Here is a 24,920-nt window from a genome sequence, read left to right on the forward strand (position 1 = left end):
TGCGTGTATTCATATAATATAGATTTATACATATTATATATATGAATATATGAGACAGGGAAAAGGAGGGAGAGACATAGAGATAAAGAGAAAAAGCCAAAAGAAAGGCAGGGAACAGAGAGTGAGAGAGAGAGAGAGAGAATATGAGAGAATAAATGAGAATATTCATGCACATGAACTGGAAAGATCATTTAGTTCAGTCAGAGGTAGTGTGTCAGGGGCAGTGGACCTGAGTGCAAAAGCAAACTCTACCACTTGCTATCTGTGTGAGTTTGAGCAGGTCACTTCCTTTCTCTGGGCTTCAGCTTGCTTATCTGTAAACAAGGGGATTGGACTAGATGGTCTCCAAGTTCCCTAGCAGCTCTAAATCTAGTTCTAATCCCATCCATGGAGTTGTGGCAGAGCTAGAGAACAGCAGTCAAACTGGTGCAGCCAACTGGTCCAGTGAGACATACTTTAAAGGAAACCAAAAAAGGAAGCCGTGCAAGATGATTCAATGTGCCTACAAGCTTGAGAAAGAAAACATACTGAGGATCCCTGCTTAAGATAACCAGGTTTTATCTATGTTCATTAGATTAGTTGATGACAGATTATTGACTTTTAACTTCTGTGAAAGATTTGTCTTGTCAGCTGACAGTAAATGTGAAGATATTATAAGCAGAAAGGAGAAATGTTCCTTCCCCAAAAGAGTTTTTAGCAAGAAGAAAGTTTGACATTCTCTTTGCATTTCTGGTCTATTTTAGACACACAGAGGGGAGTTTTATAATAATTTAGAGAAATTTGCATAACGTTTAATAATAATAATTAGTATTTACTTAGCACTTTTTGGAGTTAAATTTTTTGTTCAGTGAACAATTCTTTATTCTCTCTCCCTCTCACCTCTCTCCCCACCCTACACACAAAAGAAAAAGAAAAACACAACCTTTGCAACAGATATGTATAATCAAGCAACGTGTCCAAAAATGCATGTCTCATCCTGTATATTTAGTCCATCAACTCTCTGTCAGGGGGCAGGAGCAACATTCTTTATTTTGGGTCCACTGAAATGATAATTGATCACTGCATCGATCAAAGTTCTTAAGTCTTTCAAAACTGCTTTTATAGTGTTGCTATTGATTCTAGTACTTTGAGATTTGGAAAGCATGTTGTATATATTATTTCACTTGATCTTTACAACATCCTTATGAAGTAGGAATTATTATTACCCTCAGTTTATAGATAAGGAAACTGTTAATAGAAGTGAAATGGTCAGTTCTTCCTGACTCCCAATCCAGTATTCTCTCTACTATGCCACCTAGCTTTCATTAGAGTATAATGCTAGGGATGGTACTGCCATCTAGTGAAAAGGAACCAGTAGACATGGGGATTGGGTTCTAGCCCTAACACTACCATTGTTTAACCATGGGACTTTAGGTAGGTCAAAAAACACTCTTGGTTCTATTATCTTATGGAGTCATAGCATAATCTCAGAATTTATTCTTGATCTTGAAAATAATCTATTTTAAATTTTATTTTATTATCTTTGACAATGTAAGTTCTGTCAAATCCTACAGAATTTTAAAAAAGTCACAAGTATGGACTGGGCAATGGGAAGTATGATTCTGTCATTGGAGAACCAGCTTAGTTAGGTTCAGAGGATCATAGGCAAGGATATCCAAGCCAGTCCAGTGATGTAGGTTGTACAAATCTTATTCTGCTCCCTACTTTATAAATTATGAAATTATGAAGGAACTTGACTAAGGTGACATAGCTACTGAGTATCAATGTCAAGATTCAGTCAGGAGTGCTGACTCTTGGAACCTAGCATTCTTTCCGTTATATCACATGGCCAAACAATTGAATTTATGTTACTGACATGTTTTTAAACCTAAGTTTAACAACAACAGCAGCAGCACTCCAACATTTGACCCATTTTCTATTGTTCCTCTGCCAGTATTTACTCTTCCACTTCCCTTTAAATTTAGTTATGTGGACTTTGATACTATGAATAATCTGGGCATGATGGAAAAGCATTAAAGGTATTGTTCATGTTTACCTAAAATTCTCATGTGGAAAACATTACCTTCACTGGATACATTGGGCCAGGCCTAGTAATGGTTATGAGATAAATGGTATTATTGACTTCACCTTTTTATGCCCCTTTCCCTCTCCCTCTGTCATCCTTCTCAACCCGTCAAGGTGTCTCTTTGGCCTCCCACTATTTTTCCTCACAAGTTAATCCCTGAGCTTATTGTGCCTCTCAAGAACATCATGCTATAGTAGATAGGGGGCTGTCCTTGGAGTAGGAAAGGCTTGAATTCAAGTAATGATTTTTGATACAGAACAGCTGTGTAGCCCTGGGCAAAAGAAACAAACAAACAAAAAAAAAGATGGCTAAACTCTTAATACCAAGTAGAGGACTTCTTCACACCAGGAAGCTCCTTACACTGATGAAATCACAGACTTGGGCCAAAAAACCTCTCCAGTAAAACAAAACAAAACAAAACAAAAAAACCCCAAAACCTTCAGCACTCACTGTTTAAGACCTGAAGGAATGAATTTCTTAATAGTGGAATTTTAAGTACCTTGAGATATTGTAAGGAGGTATGGGATGAGAGTGGGGAGTTTCTCAGGGCTCCTTAAATGATTAAATTTACTCCATTGCTCACTCCACCTATTTTAAGCAACATTTCTTCTAATATTGTCAAATTTGGAGCAGAAATCTATGGTACATGAGCAATGGAAGACTGATCTCGAAAGAATAGAATTTAGTGTTCTAACCAAACTTACAAATGAATCTGACATAAATGTGTAATATTAAAACAATCACGATTAGCATTATTTTTACATATCTGAATCAATTTTTTAAAAAATGTTTTCTCTTTTAAATTTCATTCCTGGGGGGGCGGACCCAGATGGCAGAGTGAAAGCAGTGACTTTCTTCAGCTCTCCCCCAAACCCCTCCAAATACTCATAAAAAATGGCTCTAAACAAATTCTGAAGCAGCGGAATCCACAAAAAGACAGAGTGAAACAAATTTCCAGCCCAAAACAACCTGGATGATTGATCAGAAAGGTGTATGCGCCAGGCTGGGAGCGCAGCGCAGTGTGGGCACTCAGGCCACAGCAAACCAGGAGCAGGCCTCAGATGAATGAATCATTGGCAGCTGTGGAGGTTTCTAGACTCCTCAATCCACTAATGCCAAAGACAATTTAGAAGGTCAGTGGGAAAAGTCTGTTTCTGCCTGTGCTCAGAGAGGAAGGCGGGGTTTCAGCTCCATTCCCCAAGAGTGTGGCCCTGGGGGGGGCAACTGCTTCCTGAGCTTCTGGCCCACAGACTGAGGGGGAATCCAGCGGCTGATCAGAGAGGGACTGCAGGGATCTCTTTGCCAGTGCTCAGGCAGGAATCTCTTGCTTTGTCCATGTGTGAATCTGGGTCACAGTTCTGGGCAGCGATGCTGGGGTGAGGAGGAGCACTGGCTTGGTGGAGCTTGTAGTGGCTAGAGAGGAACCCCTCCTCACAGTTACAGGACAGAAAAGAGCACTTGTGGTCACAGGCCAGGAAAGGAGTAAACACCTCGCCCCTTATCATACCACCTTGGAAGAACTGAAAATTTACAGGTCCCTACAAGTATCTCTGAAAACAGCTATACAAACCCCTGAAGCTTGGGACAGTACACTCTCCACATTGGAAGCAGACTCTTACCTTAACAAAGAGTTTAAAACTCAAGTAATTGGCCGGGATCATGAGCAAGCAGCGCAAAAAGAGTCAGACTATATTATCTTACTTTGGTGAAAAAGAAGATCAAAATATACAACCAGAAGAAGACAACAAAGTCAAAGCTCCTACATCCAAAGCCTCCAAGAAAAATATGAATCAGTCCCAGGCCTTGGAAGAGCTCAAAAGGGATTTTGAGAAGCAAGTAAGGGAAGTAGAGGAAAAACTGGGAAGAGAAATGAGAGTGATGCAAGAAAATCATGAAAAACAAGTCAACAGCTTGCTAAAGGAGACCCAAAAAAATACTGAAGAAAATAACACCTTAAAAAATAGCCTAACCCAAATGGCAAAAGAGGTCCAAAAAGCCAATGAGGAGAAAAATGCCCTAAAAAGAAAAATTGGCCAAATGGAAAAGGAAGTCCAAAAGATTACTGAAGAAAATACTTCCTTAAAAATTAGAATAGAAAAATTGGAAGCTAGTGACTTTATGAGAAATCAAGACACTGTAAAACAAATCCAAAAGAATGAAAAATTAGAAAACAATGTGAAATATCTCATTGGAAAAACAACTGACCTGGAAAATAGATCCAGGAGAGAGAATTTAAAAATTATTGGACTATCTGAAAGCCATGATCAAAAAAAGAGCCTAGACATCATCTTTCAAGAAATTATCAAGGAAAACTGCCCTGATATATTAGAACCAGAGGGCAAAATAGAAATTGAAAGAATCCACAGATCTCCTCCTGAAAGAGATCCCCAAAGGAAAACTCCTAGGAATATTGTAGCCAAATTCCAGAGTTCCCAGGTCAAGGAGAAAATATTACAAGCTGCCAGAAAAACAATTCAAGTACTGTGGAAACACAATCAGGATAACACGATTTAGCAGCTTCTACATTAAATGACCACAGGGCCTGGAATATAATATTCCAGAGGGGAAAGGAGAGAGGATTACAACAAATAATCACATACCCAGCAAAACTGAGTATAATCCTTCAGGGGAAAAAATGGTCATTCAGTGAAATAGAGGACTTTCAAGCATTCCTGATGAAAAGACCAGAGCTGAAAGAAAATTTGACTTTCAAATACAGGACTCCAGTGGAACATGAAGAGGTAAACAGGAAAGAGAAATCATAAGAGACTCATTAAGATTGAACTGTTTATATTCCTGCATGGAAAGATGATATTTATAACTCATGAGACCTTTGTCTGTATTAGGGTAGTTGGAGGAAAAAAAGTATATGTATGTATATAGATAGATAGATAGAGGGCACAGGATGAGTTGAAGATTAAGGGGTCATATCTGGAGAATAAAATTAAGGGATGAGGGAGGATTATACTCAGAGAAGAAAGGGAGAGGTAGAATGGGGTAAATTATTTCACAAAAAAAAACCCAGAAAAGTCTCTCACAGTGGAGGGGAAACAGGGGAAGGTGAGAGGGAATGAGTGAATCTTATTCTCATAGGATTTGGCTTAAGGAGAGAATAACATACACATTCAATTGGGTATGGAAATCTGTCTTACCCTACAGGAAAATAGGGGGAGAAGGGGACAAGAGCAGGGGATGATAGAGAAGGGCAGATTGGGAAAGAGGGTAATCAGAAGCAAATACTTCTGAGGAGGGACAGGGTCAAAAGAAAGAATAGAATAAATGGGAGGGCAGGATAGGATTAAGGGAAATAGAGTTAGTTTTTCACAACATGTCTACTATGGAAGTGTTTTGCATAACTGCACATGTACAACCTATATTGAGTTGCTTGCCTTTTCAATGAGGGTGGGTGGGGAGGGAGGAAGGGAGAAAATTTGGAACTCAAAGTTTTAAAAACATGTGTTTTACAAAAAATGGTTTCACATGCAACTGGGAAATAAGAACTACAGGAAATGGGGTACAGAAGTCTATCCTGCTCTACAGGAAAATAGAAGGGGAAGGGGATAAGAGAAGGGAGGGGGGACAGATAGAAGAGAAGGCAGACTAGGGGAAGGGGTATTCAGAATGCATGCCATCTTGGGGTGGGGGGGGGAGGGGTGAGAAATTTGGAACTCAAAAACTTGTGGAAGTGAATGTTGAAAACTAAAAATAAATTTATATTTAAAAAAATAAAAATAAATAAAATTCATTCCTTAAGACCTATAATCAGAGAAACTTAAAGTTGAGAACATCTTGTTCAGCCTCTTAACCAGGACAGCAGTCTTGTTATAATCACCCTTACATGTGGTCTTCCATCTGCTTCTTGAGCATTTCCAGTGATAAGAAACTCACAGCTCAAATTGTTGAGATCTCCCTTATATTTAGTGAAAAACAGTCATTTTATTCCTCTTTTCCTCAGCTCCCCTAACAGTCCCTGCCCCTACCTCCCAGCTTCCACTTGGCCTGATTTACTGCATCCAAGGCTGAAGAGTCACTTTCTCATTGGTGTGTGGCACTGTTAAATGTCACCCATTCATCCTAATTCTCCAGAGGAGTCTGATTGCTTTTCCTTTTTTTTTTTTTAAATTTTATTAATTTATTTTGATTTATCAACAATCACTTCCATATGCTTTCGAGTTGAAAATTTTTCTCCCCCTTCCCCCCCCCTCCTCAAGACAGCGCACAATCTGATATAGGCTTTAAATTTACATACCCATTAAACATATTTTCACATTAGTGAAGTTGTAAGTAAAAATTAAAACCAATAGGAGGAACCATCAGAAAGATGAAACAAAACTCAACAGAAGGTAAAAATAAGTAATTCGACCTGATTGCTTTTCCACATAATAGCCTTTCAAATATTTGAAGGCTGAATCATAGAATTATCAGGGATCACGCGCTATGATATCTAAAGCTGGAAGAGATATAGGAGATGATCTGGAACAGGGGTTCTCAAACTTTTTGGTATCAGGACCCCTGTACATTCTTAAAAGTGATTGAGGATGCCCCAAAGAGTGGGTTTACGTGGGTCGGGTCTATCAATATTTACCACATTAGAAATTAAAACTGATAAAACTCTAAAATATTCATTAATTTATTTAAAAATAACAACAAACCTATCACATTAAAGAATATGTTTTTATGAAAAATAGTTATATTTTCCAAAACAAAAAAATTAGTGAGAAGAATAGCATTATCATACATATTTTTACAAATCTAATGTCTGGCTTAATTTAAAACAGGTAGATGCTCATATCTGCTACTGTATTTAATCTGTTGCTATATGATGTTTTGGTTGAAATATATGAAGAAAATCTGGCCTCGTACAGATATATAATTGGGAAAAGGAGGAATAGTTTAATAGGCAAACAACATCTTGGTATTAATATGAAAATGATTTTGACATTTTGGATATCCTGAAATGGTCTCAGGCACCCAAACCCCACTGGTTCTCAGACCGCACTTTGACAGCCACTGATCTAGACCAACAACCTCATTTTACAGATGAGAAAACTGAGGCTCAAGGCAGTGAAATGACTTGCCCAAGGTCAAACTCGTAATTAGTGTTACTGTAGGATTTGAAACCAGGTTACTTTGACTCCAGAGCCAATATTCATTCCAGAGGTCACCTAGTCCAACCCCAAAATAAACCACGAATCCCATTCCTTTTAAAAGGTTATCTAGCTTGAATACCTTCAGTAACAGGAGATTTACTTACCCCTGACTTGATCCATTCCATTTTGAGGTACCCCATAGCCAATTAAAGGGTACCTCTAATTGTAAGATTTTTTTTTTCATATTGAGCCAGACTCTTTCTTCTGGGAATAGCTACCCACTCATTCTGGTTTTGTCTTCTTGAGAAGAATAATTCTGTCATTTCTTTTTCCACATGACAACTTTTCAATCATTTGAGGACAGTTATCATACACGTTCCCTATCACCATCTCTATTCTTATTTTCATCTCCAGGTTCAACATCATCCCTGTTAATGACTTTTTTTTTTTTGGAAGAGCTCCTCATCTCCCAATAAAACAAATCTTTTGAAAACAAAACAAAGCAAAACAAAACACACACACACACACACACACACACACACACACACACTTCAGTTTATGATCCTCTGGGATTCTCCTTTTTGTCCACTTTTCCTTTCCACCATGCTATCCTCTAATAATGACCTGATCAGCAGGACTTAGAGCTGAAAAGTCACTTTCTTATCAGTATGAAGCTACTTGAAAGAGCCCTGGATTTTGTGGCTACTTCCTTACTACCTAAAAAATAATCCCATGTCTTCCCCCTTCCTTCCAAACTCTTGCTAATCCAACCATCTTCACTATCATCCCACATCTCTCCTACCTTTTGTGGTTAAACTCCTTGAGAAGATCATTTACAATAGATGTCTCCACTCCCTTCCCTACGTCATCATTCAACTGAAACTGCTCTCTCCAAAATTATCAGTGACCTCTTAATTGCCAAATTCAATGTCCTTTTCTTACTCCTCATCCTTCTTGACCTCTCGTTGTCTTTGAGACTGTTGACCACCCTCCAGTCCTTGATATTTTCTTCTCTCTAGGTTTTCTGGACACTAGTCTCTCCTGGTTCTCCTTCCACTTGTCTGACTGCTTTTTCTCAGTCCCCTTTGCTGGATGCTTATCCAGATCATGCCCTCTTATCCTAGGTGTCCCACAGGACTCTTTCATGGGCCCTTTTCTCTTCTATTTCACCTGGTCATCTCATCACCTCCCTTGAATTTAATTATCATCTCTAGGCTAAAGTTTCTCAAATCTACTTATCCAGCCCTCATGTCTCTGTTGACCTACAGTTTTACATCTTCAACTGCCTATTAGACATGCAATGAGTGGTATCACTTTGTTTTAATTTATAGAATTGGAATCAGATTTGAGTTGGAAACATGCGTCAGACACTAACCTGTATGATCATTTAACCTCTCAGACTCAGTTTTCCATCTCTTAATAGTATTTATTATTTTTATTTTATTAAATATTAATAGTTATTAATTGTATTTATTCCCCCTCATAGGGCTATGGTGAGACCATTTGAGATAATATATGTGAAGTTCTTTGCAAACCTTAAGGGCTACTTAAATGATAACTATTATTAATATTTATTATTATAATTGCATACCTCATAGCCCTTTGTAAAGTGTGCTGTGATCACTTCTTACTCAGCCTGGTTTATCTTCACCTGTAGGAGTAGGGAGAAAACTGCAGCTTGGAGAAACAAAGACAAATTTCATCTATGTCTTAATTTTGATTGGGAATGCTTTGTTTGTATCCAACTGTTGGGAAAGATACAAATAGTGGCCAAAAGAATAGCTGTGCCCTGTGGCAGCTTAGTAGTAACGCAATAATTAATAGCCAGCTTCTTGGTAGAGAATACCTCTTAACTTAAACAGGAAGAGTAGAAAGTAGTATTTCTTCCCCCCCCCCCAAACTTTCCTTCCAAGATGATTGTGTAGGAATTTAAAATGAGCCTTCCTTGAAGGCTTACTCCAGTACTGGATTCTCTCAGTGTGGTTGAGGCGTCTTCTAGTTATGTGAGTAGTATGCATGTACTGGCAAATTCTATCAAGGGAGAAAGGATGCAAATGTGGGCTCCATGGCATATTGTCTGTCTGCTGAAAACTAGATTAGATAATTTTGGAGACACTTATTATCAGAAATATGGCTAGCAAATAATAATTTTGGGGGGGGCACGTGAATTCATGAAGGCTACATATTAAGTAATGGTAGGGGCAATATTGGTGGAGAGCATACAAATATAATACAGGAAAAATGGAACGAAAAGAAAAGCAAGATGTCTCTAAGGGATTACTCCTATCCATGTACCTACCCTATGGTCTAGCCAAATTGGCCTTTCTCTTCCTCCTACATGACACTCCTGTGTCTGTAACTTTAGAACACTGCGGTTCCCTCTTGGAATCTGGTTTCCTTCAAGCTTTAGTTCAAATACTATCTGTTGCTTAAGGTTTTTCCTGGTTCTTTCAGCTATTAGTGCTATCCTCTTAAAGTTACCTTATATCTGCTTTGTTTGTGTTTTGTGTACACACACACACCCCCCCACACCCACAGACACAGACACACACCCACACACCCCCCCTTTCAGATCTGGCAGTTTTGGTGATTCTAAAGACAAATGTAAGATGTATATGCAATACACTAAGAAATCAGCCCTAAGAGACAATGTACTTTTACCTAGCCCCAAGATTGCCTCTGTGTCTTGCTTCCCAGTTGCTCACTTATATAAGACCAACAGGAAAATTTGAGAGTTAAAAACAGAGGAAGAATGGAACTGTTCAAAGGATATGAACAAGGAAGGAAAATGACAAATTACTAACAACTACATGAAAGAATACTTCAAATATCTAATAATCAGAGAAACGTAATTCACAATAATGCAACTTTGAGGCTTTACCTAAGACCCAGAAAATTAGCAAAGATGACAAAAGATGGTATTGCAGGTATTGCGGAAGAACGGGCACACCAATGACATGTCTGCAGGGACTTACTGCAACCATTCTAGAAAGAAATTTGGAATTATACAAAAAAGTGGCTAAAATATCCATACCCTTTGCTTTAGAGATTCTATTAATAGGCAAATGCCCGCAAAAGAAAGCCTGTATTTGACAGAATATTTGTAGCAACACTTTTGTGGCAACAAATAACTGGAAACAAAGTAGTTGTTCAGTGATTAGGGAATGTCTATAGAAATTGTGAGTGTGAAGGTAACGGATGTTATTGTGCTATAAGAAAAAACGAATATGATAAAAAAGAACATAACAACTTACACAAACTGATGCAAAATGACTTAGAGCCAATAAAACAACATATACAATGATTACAATAATGTAAATGATAAGAACAGCAATCATACAACAATTAAAAATAAATGTTGCTATATTACAAAGAACAAACATGGTCCCAAGAAGAGATATGATAACATACTTCCCCTAACTCCTTTGCAGAGTTTGGGGGTGGGGTAGAGAAGGAGCATTACAAGTTGGGTTTTTTTTGACATATTATTGATTTTGTTGATTTTTTTCCCCTCTGTTTTTTTTTTAAATATTCTTTGTTATAAGGGATGGATGTTTGGAAGAAAAGAAGGGGCTAAAAGAGGAGGAAATTTAGGTGATATAAAAACAAAACATGACCATAAAATTTTATTTAAAAAACTGGGGAACCTTGAACCCTAAAACTGTTTTTTCGCTAAATATCCATTGACTGGGAGTGGTCTAAACAACAGAGATCAATATCTGATCAATGTAATGGTAGATGACCATAAGTTAGAGTAAAATCTCTGACTGAGGGGAGCTAACCCTCAACTATAATAGTTAGTCAAAAGAAACTTCAGAGCTTATGGAGGAAAAGAGAGGTTAAACTTTGCTGCTACTTGGGAAGTAAAAAGCTCTTAGAGCCAGGCCAAAGAAATAAAATTAGAGAAGTTTTTCCAGGTTCCCAGCTAAGAGTCATTGCCTTTGTACTCTGAAAGAATGCAGCTCTACACTGTCCAGGAATAATCTCAGCTTGGCAGAGGAGTGACCCAGCTCAACAATGGAGAGGCACAGCTTTGGAGCAGAGCCATTTTTCCAACACAGATTCGATGTCCATTAGTGAACTATGTAAGAACAGACCCCAAGAAAGAGAAAGGGCAATGAGACAATAACATAATGAGTTTTCTTGGTCACATATATTCCCTAAAAACGTGCCTCATTAATATGGTATTTTAAATTTATGTCCACTTTTCTTACAGATGTTACGTATACTGGGGAGAGAGTAAGTCCCATGTTTATGGGCAGACATATTATAAATATTGTTCTTGTTTTGCCTTCTGAGTTTTTTTTTAGGAGTTAATTGAGTCATCTGGCTGATTTGTTAATGGAAAATTTATTAGTAGGGTCTTAGTAGCTGCAGTAGTATAAGTAGCCACCCACAGAGTTACCTATGACAGTAAAAACAGCTCCCCTTTTGAATCCAATATGTGTTAATGAAAATTGAGAAAGTGAGCCATTTGGTGTGCTGGTAAATGTTTAACCAGCTCTCTGGGGAAAAATGTATGCACGACATACTTCTAAATTTAATGTGCATCACTAAGATTTTCTCCATCATTTTATTGTCTAAACAATCAACATAACAAATTTGTGGAGTTTGCAAATTTCTTAGATGTAAATACTTACACTGAAAATTTGACAATTAATTCTCATGAGGTGATACAAGTTGGCCCCAGTATACCTCTAGAGTAAGATGAGAGACAGAGAGAGACACACACACACACAGAGGGAGTAAGAGTAAGTAAAGAAGAAGAAGGGGGAGGAGAATGCCCATTACATTTATATATATATGTATGTATGTATGTATGTATAGTTCTCTCCATTTGAATATAAACAACTTGAAGGTAGGAACTGTTTTACTTTTACCTTAGTATCTCCAGAACCTAGCACCATGCTTACTACATAGGAGGTGCTTAATAAGTCTTTTTTTTCAGTTGGATGATTGACTGATTGATACAAGAGGATTTTGAATCATCTAGTCTCAGGATCTAAAGTGGCGAGGTCAGTGGTGGGCTGTTTGCCATTTGTAATGAATTGTTCAACACAGGACCATTAAACCTGGAATACTAACCCTCTGATGAAAGTCCAGGTTACCAAATGACATCCTAAAGTTGTTTTTTCTTTTCTTTATAGACAATTCTGGATTTAAAATGGACTCTCTCAGTACAGCTAATGCTGAATTCTGCTTGGATGTTTTTAAAGAACTGAGCAGGCACAGCGTTGAGGACAATGTCTTCTTTTCCCCTGTGAGTTTGTTCTATGCCCTGAGCATGCTTTTGCTGGGTGCCCGAGGCAACAGTGCAGCACAAATGGGAAAGGTATGTATGATTTGGGATAAGTGTTTATCTAGAGGCCTTCAGGAAATTTCTTCCTGAGTTAAGCCCTTCAAACCCATCACACTTCAAAGACTGCTATACTGTGGAGCACCAAATACTGTGAACCAACTCATGCCTCTTAAATAAGAAGAGGTAGCTTTAAAGGCAATATACTTTATAGAACTGTACTGTAGGAGGATTTTGGAGTGTCCCACTCTCATAGCTACTATCAAAAAGGGCTGGGTTAGCTTTTTTTTTTTTTTGGCAATTGGGGTTAAGGGACTTCCCTAGGGTCACACAGCTAGTAAGTATCATGTTTGGTCTGAGGCCGTATTTGAACTCAGGTCCTCCTGACTTCAGGGCCGGTGCTGTATCCACTATGCCACCTGGCTGCCCCTGGGTTAGCTTTTGAGCTGGAGGTATCTGTCTAACTTAGTCTAGCTCTATTGCTTTCCATAGGGACAATATCACATAATAACAGAGAGTTCTTGGGATTCTCTGTTGGAATGTTTTAGGTATTTTTTATCCCTGTAACTAATTCTTCTTTGTGTGATGCTCAAAGCTGTGTGTCTGGGTGTGGGGTAGAGATGAGGTGGTGATATGGGGAGTGGTTGCCATCAGTAAACTCCTACTCATTAGTCACTGTACAAATGTCTTTGTAATAAGGGTTGCCAAGAAGTTGGGCATTATTCCTGGCTGAGGCACCTGTATTATGATTGTATATATATGTGTGTACATATATTTATGTCTACCTATATGCAAATATATATTTTTACAAAAACATCTCACTTCCTTCACCAAATCACTGCATTAATTGGCAGCACCAGTAGAGAGAGAATCAATGAATCAGCAAGCATTGATTTACTAATATTATATGCCAGACACTGTGCTGGGCTTTGGGAATATGAGACAAGAATGAAACAGTCCCTGCCCTTAATGAATATAGCTTTTGTAAAAATGGTCTCCCATCTATCTCTCAGTAATAGACGGGTAGCAGTTGGTCTCGGTTTCACAACGATTACCCTTTTCTGTCACCCTTGCCTAACCCAGTGAACTAGATGCTGGACAGAAAATACATCTGATAGACCCTTAATACATTTCAAGTCTCTTAACCACTTTAGTTATGTCCATACTTCTTTGTTCTTTATCCTTCCCCTCTCTATAACTCTGTATACTTTTGGATTATTCCTTACTTGAAACCAGGGTGCTGTGATAAAAGACACCACATAATACCCTATGTAATTGTGGGTAGGCCTGGCATAATAGCTATCTAAAATATTAACATATCAACATGGCAGAGTTGCTTATCATGGATAACCTCTATGTATCCTTCCTTTATTTCCTCTGAAGTTGAGCTCTCTCATCTTAGGTGTTACACTTTGGTTATGTGAAAGGATCATCAAATCCAGAGCTTGGGAAATCTTCTAAGGTATGAAATTGTTGTTCAATAATTTCAGTTGTGCCTGACTCTTTGTGACTCCATTTTAGGGTTTTCTTGGCAAAGATAGTAGCATGGTTTGCCATTTCCTTTAGCTTATTTGACAGATGGGCAAACAGATTTAAGTGATTTGCCCAGGGTCACACAGCCAGTAAATGTCTGAAGTTGGATTTGAACTCATGAAGATGAGTCTTCATGATGCCAAGCCCAGTGCTCTATTCACTGTGCCACCTAGCTGCCCTAAGGTATGAAAGCTACTGTCCAAAAGACAAGTTTATCTTAATATAACAGGATGAAGCAATATTAATCGAGCAGAGTTAGGATCAGCAACCTTTGTTCATTCTGCTCCTCAATTAACTTAATGAAGACTATTGTAATAGTCTAGGTAGAGGTGATGAAAGCCTGAACTAGAGAGAAGAGGACAGATGATAAAAATGTGGAGGTAAAATCAGCAGGACTCGGCAACTTATAAATGGATAATGATGAGGAGAGAAGAATCAAAGGCAACCCTAAGACTGCAAATATGGGTGACTAAGAGCATGGCAGTGCCCCCAGGAGAAACAGGGAAGTTTGAAAGGTAGGCAGTAATTAGTTCTGTCTCGAATGTGTTGAGTTTGAAATGTCAGTGGGACATCCAGGTGAAAATGCCCAGCAAGGACTAGAATTCAGTAGTGACACTAGGGTTGGATATCCAGATTTGGGAGTCATTGATGTAGAATGGGAGCTGTTGAGGTAGGTTATTAAGGGAGAGATATCATAGAGAGAGAAGAGAAGAGGGTCTGGGATAGAACTTTGGCTCTATTGAACCCTTACTGAAGGGAGAAGATGGATGATGAGTCAGTGAAGGAATGCAAGGAGGAGAACAGGAGAAAGCAGGCTCATAAGTGAGGAGAAGGGGCTAAAAGTATCAAAAACTGTTTAGAGGTCAAAAAAGGATGAAAACAGAAAAAAGGCAATTGGATTTAACAGTTAAAAGATACTAATGGCTAGCATTTACATAGTGTTTTAAGGTGTGCAAAGAACTTTACATACATTATCTCATTTGGTGCTCATTTAAGTCTTTCAGGGAAGTAGTATAATTTTCTCCCATTTCAAGTATGAAGAAAGTGAGGATCACAAACTTGCTCGTAGTCACCTGGCTAATAATAAATGTCTCAGGTAGGATTCCATTTCAAGTCCGAATCTGAAGTCCAGTGCTCTCTGCTTCCCCCTAGCTGCCATCCCTCATATTCTTGGGGAGAGCTATTTCAGTGATTGGAGAGTCAGAAGCCAAACAGCAAAGGATTAGAAGTTAGTACTTAGTGTAAATGAAGTTTAGCTGCAAAAGGGAAGGATAGATAATTGGAGAATAGCTTGAGGGAATGACATGTTTGACTGGAAGTTTTTTAAGGGTGGGGCAAAATTGAATGAATGAATGAATAAAAAAGCACTTATTAAGAGTTTAGCGCTAAAGGTGAGTGATACAAATAGAAAAAAAAACAATCCCTGCTCTCAAGGAGCTTATGCTCATAAGCTGGGAAGATAACACGGGAGAGTCCAGGCACAGGTCAGATGGAAAGGCCTGTGGTCCTAAGGGTTCAGCCTCAGGGCAGATGTCAAGGACCAGGAGTCCTTAGGATACTTGTGTGTATGTGGATCTGCCTTAGGCCCACCACCACTGGGAAAAGAAGAGTGGCCCTAAAGGTCAACGTTCATACAAGAGGAGAAAAGGGGGAGGCAGAATTTCAGGAAGATATGCCACAGGGAGGGCAATGTTGGTACCAGCTCTGGCTGGGGACTTCCAGGTTCTCCTGATACTGTCTGGGGAAGCTTCAGTAGGGAAGGAATCTAGACATGTTTGTAGGGAGTGAAGATATTGAAGATGAATGAGAAAATTTGAACAATCAGTGAAGTAGCTTCCTAGAGGCAAGAGAGGGGATGGGATCAAGGGTATAAGAAGGGTATAAGTATCATGATTAGCCTTGAGAGCTTCACATAAACTGTAATACAGGCTTATCAATTATGATATGGAAGGCAGACAAGAGATATATGTTCTTTTTTTTTTAAAGTCCAGTTCAACTTGGGATTTATAATGTTTGATTAAATCAACACAAACCTAGAGTTGGTTGTTAAGGAAGCTGAGAAAAATGACGAAATTGCAACAGGAAAGTGAAGTGTGAAATGATTGACCAGGAACAAAGACCTGAAAACCTGAATTATAATTCTTAGTTCTCCAAGCTCCTCAGCCTGGGCAAGACTTGTTTTTTGTTTTTAAATAGAATCTATTTTTCTATATCCTTCAATATCCTGAGTATTTGCAATAAACCAGTGTGGTTATACCTTTGTTTCCATCTTGCTAAGCACTTTCCAGCAGCCAAAGGTCAAATAACACACCATTCTTTGTTTAATGATATTTTAGTGTGGCATAACTGGAGGGATACATTCAGAGTTTCCAGCACTATTCTCTCGGATCAGTCAGTCGGGCAGTAATTACACACTCAGCATTGCCAACAAACTCTATGGGGCAAAGAACATTGAATTCCATCCAGTAAGTACATAAGGAATGGCTGTATTCATGGCAAACAATACTCTTGGAATCTCCTACCAAGATATCTGGAACCGCTGGGCATTTTTATCATCATCGATTTGTGTTGGCTAAATTACAGAACACTGCTTAAAAGTTACTCCCAATTTAAAGTTGGTTCTGCATTAAAAATCACCTGAAAAATTAACTTCTGGAAAGACTATATATGTTATTCCCCTTAGGTCGACTAGTTGAAAGGCAGATTTGCACTGGGTCTAGAAGACTGCCCATGGGGTCAAGAAGACATGGGTTCAGCTCCTGCCTATGACATACCCTGACTGTGTGACCCTGGGCAAGTCACTTTTCCCTCAATGCCACAGGCAACTAAGGCTATAAATTGCCCAACAGTTGCCTATCTGCATTTGTAAAGGGGATTTCCTCACTGAGAGCTCCTATGCTGATAAAATCCTCACCAAAAAAAAAAAACGTTGACCAGTAAGTGAAGGAAGAACTAGAAAGCATGAAATCAGTCTGGCTCCCCCAAACGAAATAAAGAAGGGTAATTATCTGTTTTCCCATATCTCTATCTTCAAATGTAATTTCCTCTGGAGCAGAGAACATTGTAGGTTGGTGAAAAGAGCGCCGGACCAGGGCCAGGAGATGTTAGTCCTGAATGACCGTCCATACATGTTGTTGGGCATCTTGCCCCTCCAGTTTGCAGCAAATGCCTTGCAGGAAGCTAGCAAGGGTCAAAGATGTAGAATTTTGAGTTGGAAGAGAGCTGATCTAGACCAATTTCCTTCTTGTACAGAAGATAACAGCAAGAACAATAGTTCTTCATGTGGCACTTCAAAGCCTGAGAAGAGTTTTACATGTATGATATTCTTTGATCCTTACAACAACTTGGTGAAGTAGGTGCTATTATTTCTCCTATTTTACAGATGAGTAAACTAATGTTGAGAGAGATTATGTAAATTCTGTGTTTTCAAATGGGATTTTACTATATGCTGGTTACACAACTTGGCTCCTGCCATCCTGCTTCTGAGTGCAAAACAATGTGGCTGGACGTAAGACAAACCCCAGCAGCAAGTAGCTACCTTCACAAACCCTCTCCTCACTGTTTTTGAAGTCCCTGGATCATCCAGGATAATCCATTTATGTGTATGTGGAGGTACACTGTAAGAGACAAAGGACTCCCCTTATTTGTTGGGTTTTTTTCACTTGTGTCCTACTCTTTGTGACTCATTTAGGGTTTTCTTGGCAAAGATACTGGAGTGGTTTGCCATTTCCTTCTCCAGTTCATTTTACAGATAGAAATAAACTGAGACAAACAGGGTTAAGTGATTTGCCCGGGGTCACACAGCTAATAATTATCTGAAGCCAGATTTGAACTCGGTCTTTCTGACTTCAGGCCTGACACTCTATCCAGTTGCCCCTTAGTCTGTCCCCAAAGCTTACCTACCCAGCGGATTCTGCTCCCTGTGACTTTAGAAACCATCTGCTTTAACCCTCTGCAAATTGTTAGTGACTCATATAACAAGGAGACAGCATAGTTTTGTGGGGAGTGAACTGGCCCAGGACTTGGGGAGATCTGGGCACTGGGGCCACCAATTAACCATGTATATTCGGGCAAATCACTCAGCCCGCCTGGGCCAGAGTCTCCCATCTGCAAAATGGGGTTATACTTATGATACCTACCCTACAGGTGTAGGAAAGCATCTCATGAGCCCAATGTAGGGGAGTCTATGGATGCACTGTTCTGTGTTTTGCCCACGTGGGTGTGTCTAGATGTGGTTCACAAGGAAACAAGAATAGGTATCTCTAGAATCTCTTCCCCTACCCCACCTCATCTTTCTTCAAGGGAGACACATGTTAAACTTAAAATACTGGTTTAGTATGAGCCATGTTGATTATTTTAAGGGGCTTACTGTGCTAGTGGCTTTATTCTAATTCTATCTTTATGATTTTTGTAAATTTGTCTTTTTAATTACAGCAATATTTAAGTTGTTCAGACAAGTTCTACCAGTCCAAGCTGCAGACTGTAGATTTCCAGCACGCTCCAGAGGAAGCCAGGAAAACAATTAACGCCTGGGTTGAAAGTAAGACCGATGGTAAGCTTGAGTCAGGTTCCAACTGCTGCACTTGCCAAGTTTCTGTCTACATTCTATATCCTCAAGAATGTGGGCGAGTCTCCTTCCCTGAGGAGCTGCTGAAAGAGGCCAGCGGAGAGAGGTCAAGGCCCTTGTAGTTCCCCACAGTGACGATACAGGCCAAAGACAACTGTGTTAGATACTGAAGGGATATTTCCAAATGGCCACTACAAAAGGCTGCCTTATGGAACAAACAGTTGCAGGATACAGATCTCTCTCTGCCTGTGACTTCTGTGATTTATCTGAAATGCTAGCTTTTCTGAAGTTTCTAGAATGCCATAGGAGAAAGGTCACTGAATTAGGAGTCAAGAGATAGAATTCCTACATTTCAGATTTACAGGGGACCTCATAGGCTACCTGGTCCTATTCATACCCGAAGAAAAATCCACTTCACAAAATCCTGGAGTACTGATCCTGCAATTTGGAATCTGATATGGATTCTAATCCTAATTCTGCTACCTCTGTGATCTTGAGCAAGTCACTTAACCTGTGTGGGCCTCAGTTTCCCTACCTGTAAAATGAAGGAGTCAGATGATGTTGTCCAGTTCTAATGTTCTATGTTCTTAAATATATTAAATTTCCTCTTATTTTAAATTGAGCACATGAAGCTCTAAGACCTGAGTGATCTACAGGGAAAATAATTAACTCATTCCAGGAGCAGATGTACCACTATCAGAGGAGTTTTATGGAATCTGAAAGGCCCTGTAGCGTCTCTTCATCTGTAAATTGAGAGAGTTGTTATTAGATATTATCAAAGTTCTCTCTTAACTCTAAACCAACAAGCCAATAATTTCATGAGCCATCTTTCTAGAGCTACATATAAAATTGTATAACATCTAAGTCTCTCATTGTAGCATGATGAGCTAGATTATAACATTTAACTATGAGTATGTTACTGTTTACACAGAGAGCTTACCGCTAATATCTATTACAACAGATATAAGCAGGTCCTAAATGAAAATGAGGTCTGCCCCCGAAGACCTTGGGAATGGGAATGGTACCACCACCATCACCAAGATACATCTCAGAGTCTTGGAACATGATTGTATTTCCCTAGCCACAGTACTCTATGTAAACTCAGGAAGGATCTGTGATTTTGTAAGTTCAGGGAACTCTAGGTATGAGAACTCACTTTACTAATACATAGTGGGATTTCTCTGTGATTTAGTAGATAAATCCTAGGAAGTAGTTTGAAGGACCTAGATGGTTAAATGACTTGCCCAGGGTTACAAATTGAGTAAGGTGTGAGGGCAGGATTTGAATCCAGGTCTTCCTGATTCCAAGTCCAGTACTCCGACTATTAAGCCACACCACCTGTTCATATTATTACTATGAAATTTGTGTGTGTGTGCGTGTGTGTATTTAAAATATCCATACTTCTTATTAACTCCTTACCATATATCATAGATTATACAGATAGAGACACACATACACACAGATCCCTTAAGGTCTCTTGAAGGTCTCAAATTCTACAATTTTTTGATATGATACAAATGACCAAAATTGTGACAGAAAGTTGTTTTCAATATTAACAATATGCAGTAATTAACCAAAGAATAATATGATTAACAAGCTTGACTGCACCTTACCCCTCCCTCCCCAGTCTCAAGAAGGCACTATTTGTATACCCATACTAGAAGCAAAAGGGAGGTATCTCTTTACATTTTTCTCTTTCTGTTATTTCCTCTCTATCCAATACTACATTGTTTTTTCCTGACCTTATACTTTCTGTACCACTGTCCTTCCTCCTTTTGGAGGATTGGACTGAATTTTTGGTTTTGAGTTAGGGCATGATGTTATACATGAATCTTTATCATTTTACAAAATGCAAAGACAAATGGCTAAAAATGTACTCTGCTCTAAACCCTAAAGGACAAAATATTGCCCCCCCTTTTTTTTTAACTTTGTAAGGGTCAGGGTGGGAGGCCAATTGTCAATTGACTAGACTCATCTTCTGCAAGGTGATATAACGGTGCTGGGATAGACGGTAAGCCTGCATTTGGAATCAGACAATCTGGGTGTGAGTGGAGGCCCTGTAAATTTCTTTCCATCATTTCCTTTCTCTAGGCCTCAGTTTCCTCACTTTTAGAATGAGTGGATTATATTAAATCTTTAAAGTCCCTACTAACACTAAATGCATAAGCCTAGGAACTTGGGCACGGTTGTCACAGGTTTGTTCTTGTCCCTTAGGACATCCCTGCCCATAGTTTTCCAAAGCAAGCTCTTTGTCTGTGCGCCTTCCTGAATGCTTCCCGTGCCCACAGTAAGCCCTCTCCTCCTGACCACTGCACTCAATCCATAGGTGGCTCGCAATAACAGAGTTAAATTTCTCTTTCATTTGTCTGGAATTCTAGGTAATAAGAATAAAAAATTGGGGTGGGGGGGAGCGGACCAAATGGCCTCCAAGGCCATCCAGCTGTAATATTTATGGCTTTGTGGTTAAAGGGGAAAAGAGGAGGTACATGGAATAGCCTCTGAGAATTAATACTTGATTATGTATTTTATATTTGATTTTACTCTAGAAGTGATTTTATTCTGTAACTATATTCTGTATTCTATGCAACAAACCTAAGCCTCTTCTCTGTTTCTGAGTGAAGAAGCTCATGAGTTCAAAGGTTCTGCCCCTTTCTCTCTGAAGTTAGATACCAAGGCTTAAGCTTCCCATAGTTACTGTTAGTTAAAGAAAAATCTTTGTCCTCAATGTTATGATAAAACATTACCTCAGCATTTCCTGTAAGGTTTGTGTGTTACCCTTAAGAAGCTATACTAACTGACCTTGTCCCATCTTTAGCAATTACGAAGGTGGTCTTATCTACTCCCCCAGGGGCCAGTGAGTTTGTGTACCTGGGTCCCCATCAGTGACCTCAGGGACCCATATCAGGGGCCCATAAAATTTACAAAAGCATTCCTTAGAGATAGATAGAAGTGGTCTCTATCCCATGTGTGTGCTATTTCTTTGATGTAATTTTTCATGATCCCTCACTCCTACAATGCTAGGAAATCATATGATTTTTGTTCTGTTCTTTGTTTTATGCTCGTAAAAATGAGTTGCATCAGGGGCAGCTAGGTGGCTCAGTGGATAGAGCACCAGCCCTGAATTCAAAAGGACCTGAGTTCAAATCCGGCTTCAGACACATAACACTTACTAGCTGTGTGACCCTGGGCAAGTCACTTAACCCCACTGCCTAGCCAAAAGCAAAACAAAACAAAAAACAAAAAAAGAGTTGCATCTTCAAAGTGGGGTCTTTTGGCCAGAGGCAATGCCATTTGACTCATCCTTTATTAATAGGCTCAGCACTCTATTAACAAGCTGTTGTCTTGTGCAGAGAATTGCTTCAGTTTACCTTTTTGTTAAATTTTACATGTGTCAAGCCCATTCTCATACCCCATAGGCAGGTGGCACTGTGGATCGAGTGCTGGACCTGGAATAAGGAAGACCTGAGTTCAAATCTAGCCTTAGACACTTCCTAGCTGTGTGACCCTGGACAAACCACTCAACTTCTGCCTCAGTTTCCTCAACTGTAAATAAGGATCATAATAGAACCTACATCTCAAGGCTATTGTGAGGATCAAATGAAATGATATGTGTAAAGTGTTTACCACAGTGCTTGGCACAAAGTAGGCATTTAATCCTTTCTTCCCACCCCCTAGTGTGGGGAGAATTGGGCTAATTAAATATAAAAGTTAAAATCAGTGAAGATGAACATCAAAATGTAAATGAATGAATGAATGAATGAAAAAATCAGTTAAATGTTTACTATGTGCTTAGCACCATACTAAGTGGTAAGGATACAAACAGGAAAGCAAAACAGTCCCTGCTCCCCGGGGCTCACGTTCTAATAGGGTAAGAGAACACAAATGGGATGGTTCAGCTGCAGGGTAGATGGAAAGGTCTCATGGTCCTTAAGGTATAGTGACAAAGCAAATGTTAATGCATTTTCATTAATGTCATTTCCATCAACTAAAACATCTCAGTTTTTGATGTTGAATCATTTTGACAGTCCCAAGGTTTTTGGTGAAGAGAACTTTCTTTTTTGAGTCTTTAAGAACTGTGGCTACTATGGAGGAAGGAGCTGTAGTACCTATAGAGGCAGGTTGCCAGGTCATATCTCCACAAGGGTCATTTCTCTGGATGATTTCTGCAGGACCTGGGCTGGTGGCCCTGGGAACAATGCTCTCACCACCTATTGGGGGCAGTTAGTGATCGGTGTTGGTGGTGGGGATGTCGGGCACCTTTTCCTTAGTAGTTGTTCCCCTGCCCAAAGGCAATGGGGGCCAGGCTGGAAGCAAGGCTGTTGGCATAGGAGTAGATATTGCTATTCTTGGAGCTCTTCATCCATTGATGGCAGCTGGTCAGTGGGTTGATGTTGTTGGAGGTAAGGATGTTGTGATCTTTTCCATAAAGTTTGTTCCTCTATGTAAATAAAAACAAATATATGTTTAGATAGTAATGATATAACACATACCTATAATGGAAAGTAGTTTTCATAGAGGTGAGTACTATGTCTTCTCCTTCTTTGTGTCTTTGAACACCTAGCATACTGCTGGGTACATATCAGAAACATAGTAAGTTCTTCTTGATTTAAAAAATACTCAGAGGTGACAGATATTATTCATTATTATTAGTATTATTAAACAGCTTTAAACAGCTATAAAACTTTGAGGTTTTCAAAGCACTTTATATATATATATACACACATATATATACATATATATACTATATATATACACACATATATATATATACATATATATATATATAATCTCATTTGATCTTCACGACAACCCTGTGATGCAGATGCTTTTATTACTCTCATTTTTAAAAATTTAAACAGTATTTTATTTTTTTCTCAATTAAATATCAAGAAAACTTTTAACATTCATCTTTGCAAGATTTTGAGTTCCAAATTTTTCTCTCTTCCTCCCTCCCTCCGTCTCCTCCCCTTTTCTCAAAATGGTCATAAATTTAATATAGTTTATTTTATACATGTACTCTCATGTAAAACATAATTTCTATATTCATCACAGTTGTGGAAAAGGAAACAGATCAAAAGGAAATAAAATCATGAGAAAGAATAAAGTAATTGAAAAAATACTTTGATCTGCATTCTGAATCCATCAATTCTTTATCTAGATATGGATAGCATTTTCCTTTGTGAGTCCTTTGTACTTATCTTAGATCATTGTGTCGCTGAGAAAAGCTGAGTCATTCATAGTTGATTATCACTACCATGTACAATGTTTTCCTGGTTCTGCTCATTTCACTTTGCACAAGTTTGTACAAATCTTTACAGGTTTTTCTGAAATGTGCCTGTTCATCATTTCTTATTGCACAATAGTATTCTATTACATGTATATACCACAGCTTGTTCATCTACTCCCGAATTGATGGGAATTCCTTCAGTTTCCAATACTTTGCCACCACGAAAGGGGCGGCTATAAATATTTTTGCACATGTAGATCCCTTTCCCTTATTTATGATCTCTATGGGATACAGACTCAGCAATGATATTGCTGGATCAAAGAGTATACATAGTTTGGTTGCCCTTTGGGCATAGTTCCAAATTGCTCTCCAGAATGGTTGAATCAGTTCACAACTCCACCAAAAGTACATTAATGTCCCAATTTTCCCACATCCTCTCCAACATTTATCATTTTCCTTTTTTTGTCATATCAGCCAATCTGATTGGTGCAAAGTGATATCTCAGAGCTGCTTTAATTTGCATTTGTCTAATCAGAAGTTATTTAGAGTACTTCTTCATATGCCAATAGATATCTTTTATTTCTTCATCTAAAAACTGTTTGTTCGTATACCTTGACCTCTTATCAATTAGGAGATGGCTTGTATTCACATAAATTTGACACTGTTTTCTATATATTTGAGAAATGAGGCCTTTATCAGAGACACTTGTAAAGATTGTTTCTCAGCTTTCTGCTTTCCTTCTAATCTTGGTGGCACTGGTTTTGTTTATACAAAAGCCTTCCAATTTAATATGACAAAAATTATTTATTCTACATTTCATAATGCTCTGTATCTATTGTTTGGTCATGAATTCTTCCCCTCCTCATAGATCTGACTGGTAGACAATTCCTTGCTCTTCTAACTTGATTGCTTCATTGTTTATGGTGCCTTTTCAGCAAGATGTAGTTTCCTTCCTTATCTCTTTTAATTAGGTCTATTTTTGCTTTTACTTTGTCTAAGATCAAGATTGCTACCCCTGCTTTTTTTTTTTCAACTTCAGCTGAAGCATAACAGATTCTGCTCTAGCCCCTTACCTTTATTCTGGGTATGTCTCTGCTTCAAGTGTGTTCCTTGTAAGCAACATATTATAGGATTCTGGTTTT

At 38.8% G+C, this 24,920-nt stretch overlaps 1 protein-coding gene across 2 annotated transcripts in view; it reads left to right on the forward strand.

Annotated features, from left to right (window-relative positions):
• The window catches only part of SERPINB11 (serpin family B member 11), a 63,275-nt gene that overhangs the window by 28,128 nt on the left and 10,227 nt on the right, over nt 1-24,920 (forward strand). For both annotated transcript variants that reach the window (XM_020995788.2, XM_020995789.2), the window contains 4 exons: nt 12,303-12,487; nt 13,854-13,913; nt 16,321-16,449; nt 18,419-18,536. In XM_020995788.2, coding sequence (XP_020851447.1) covers nt 12,320-12,487; nt 13,854-13,913; nt 16,321-16,449; nt 18,419-18,536 — 475 coding nt within the window. In that variant the 5' untranslated portion in view covers nt 12,303-12,319. The remainder of the gene's footprint in view (nt 1-12,302; nt 12,488-13,853; nt 13,914-16,320; nt 16,450-18,418; nt 18,537-24,920) is intronic.

The sequence above is a fragment of the Phascolarctos cinereus genome, unplaced genomic scaffold (genome assembly GCF_003287225.1).
Source record: "Phascolarctos cinereus isolate Bilbo 61053 unplaced genomic scaffold, phaCin_HiC Scaffold_4;HRSCAF=312, whole genome shotgun sequence".
Lineage (NCBI taxonomy): Eukaryota > Metazoa > Chordata > Mammalia > Diprotodontia > Phascolarctidae > Phascolarctos > Phascolarctos cinereus.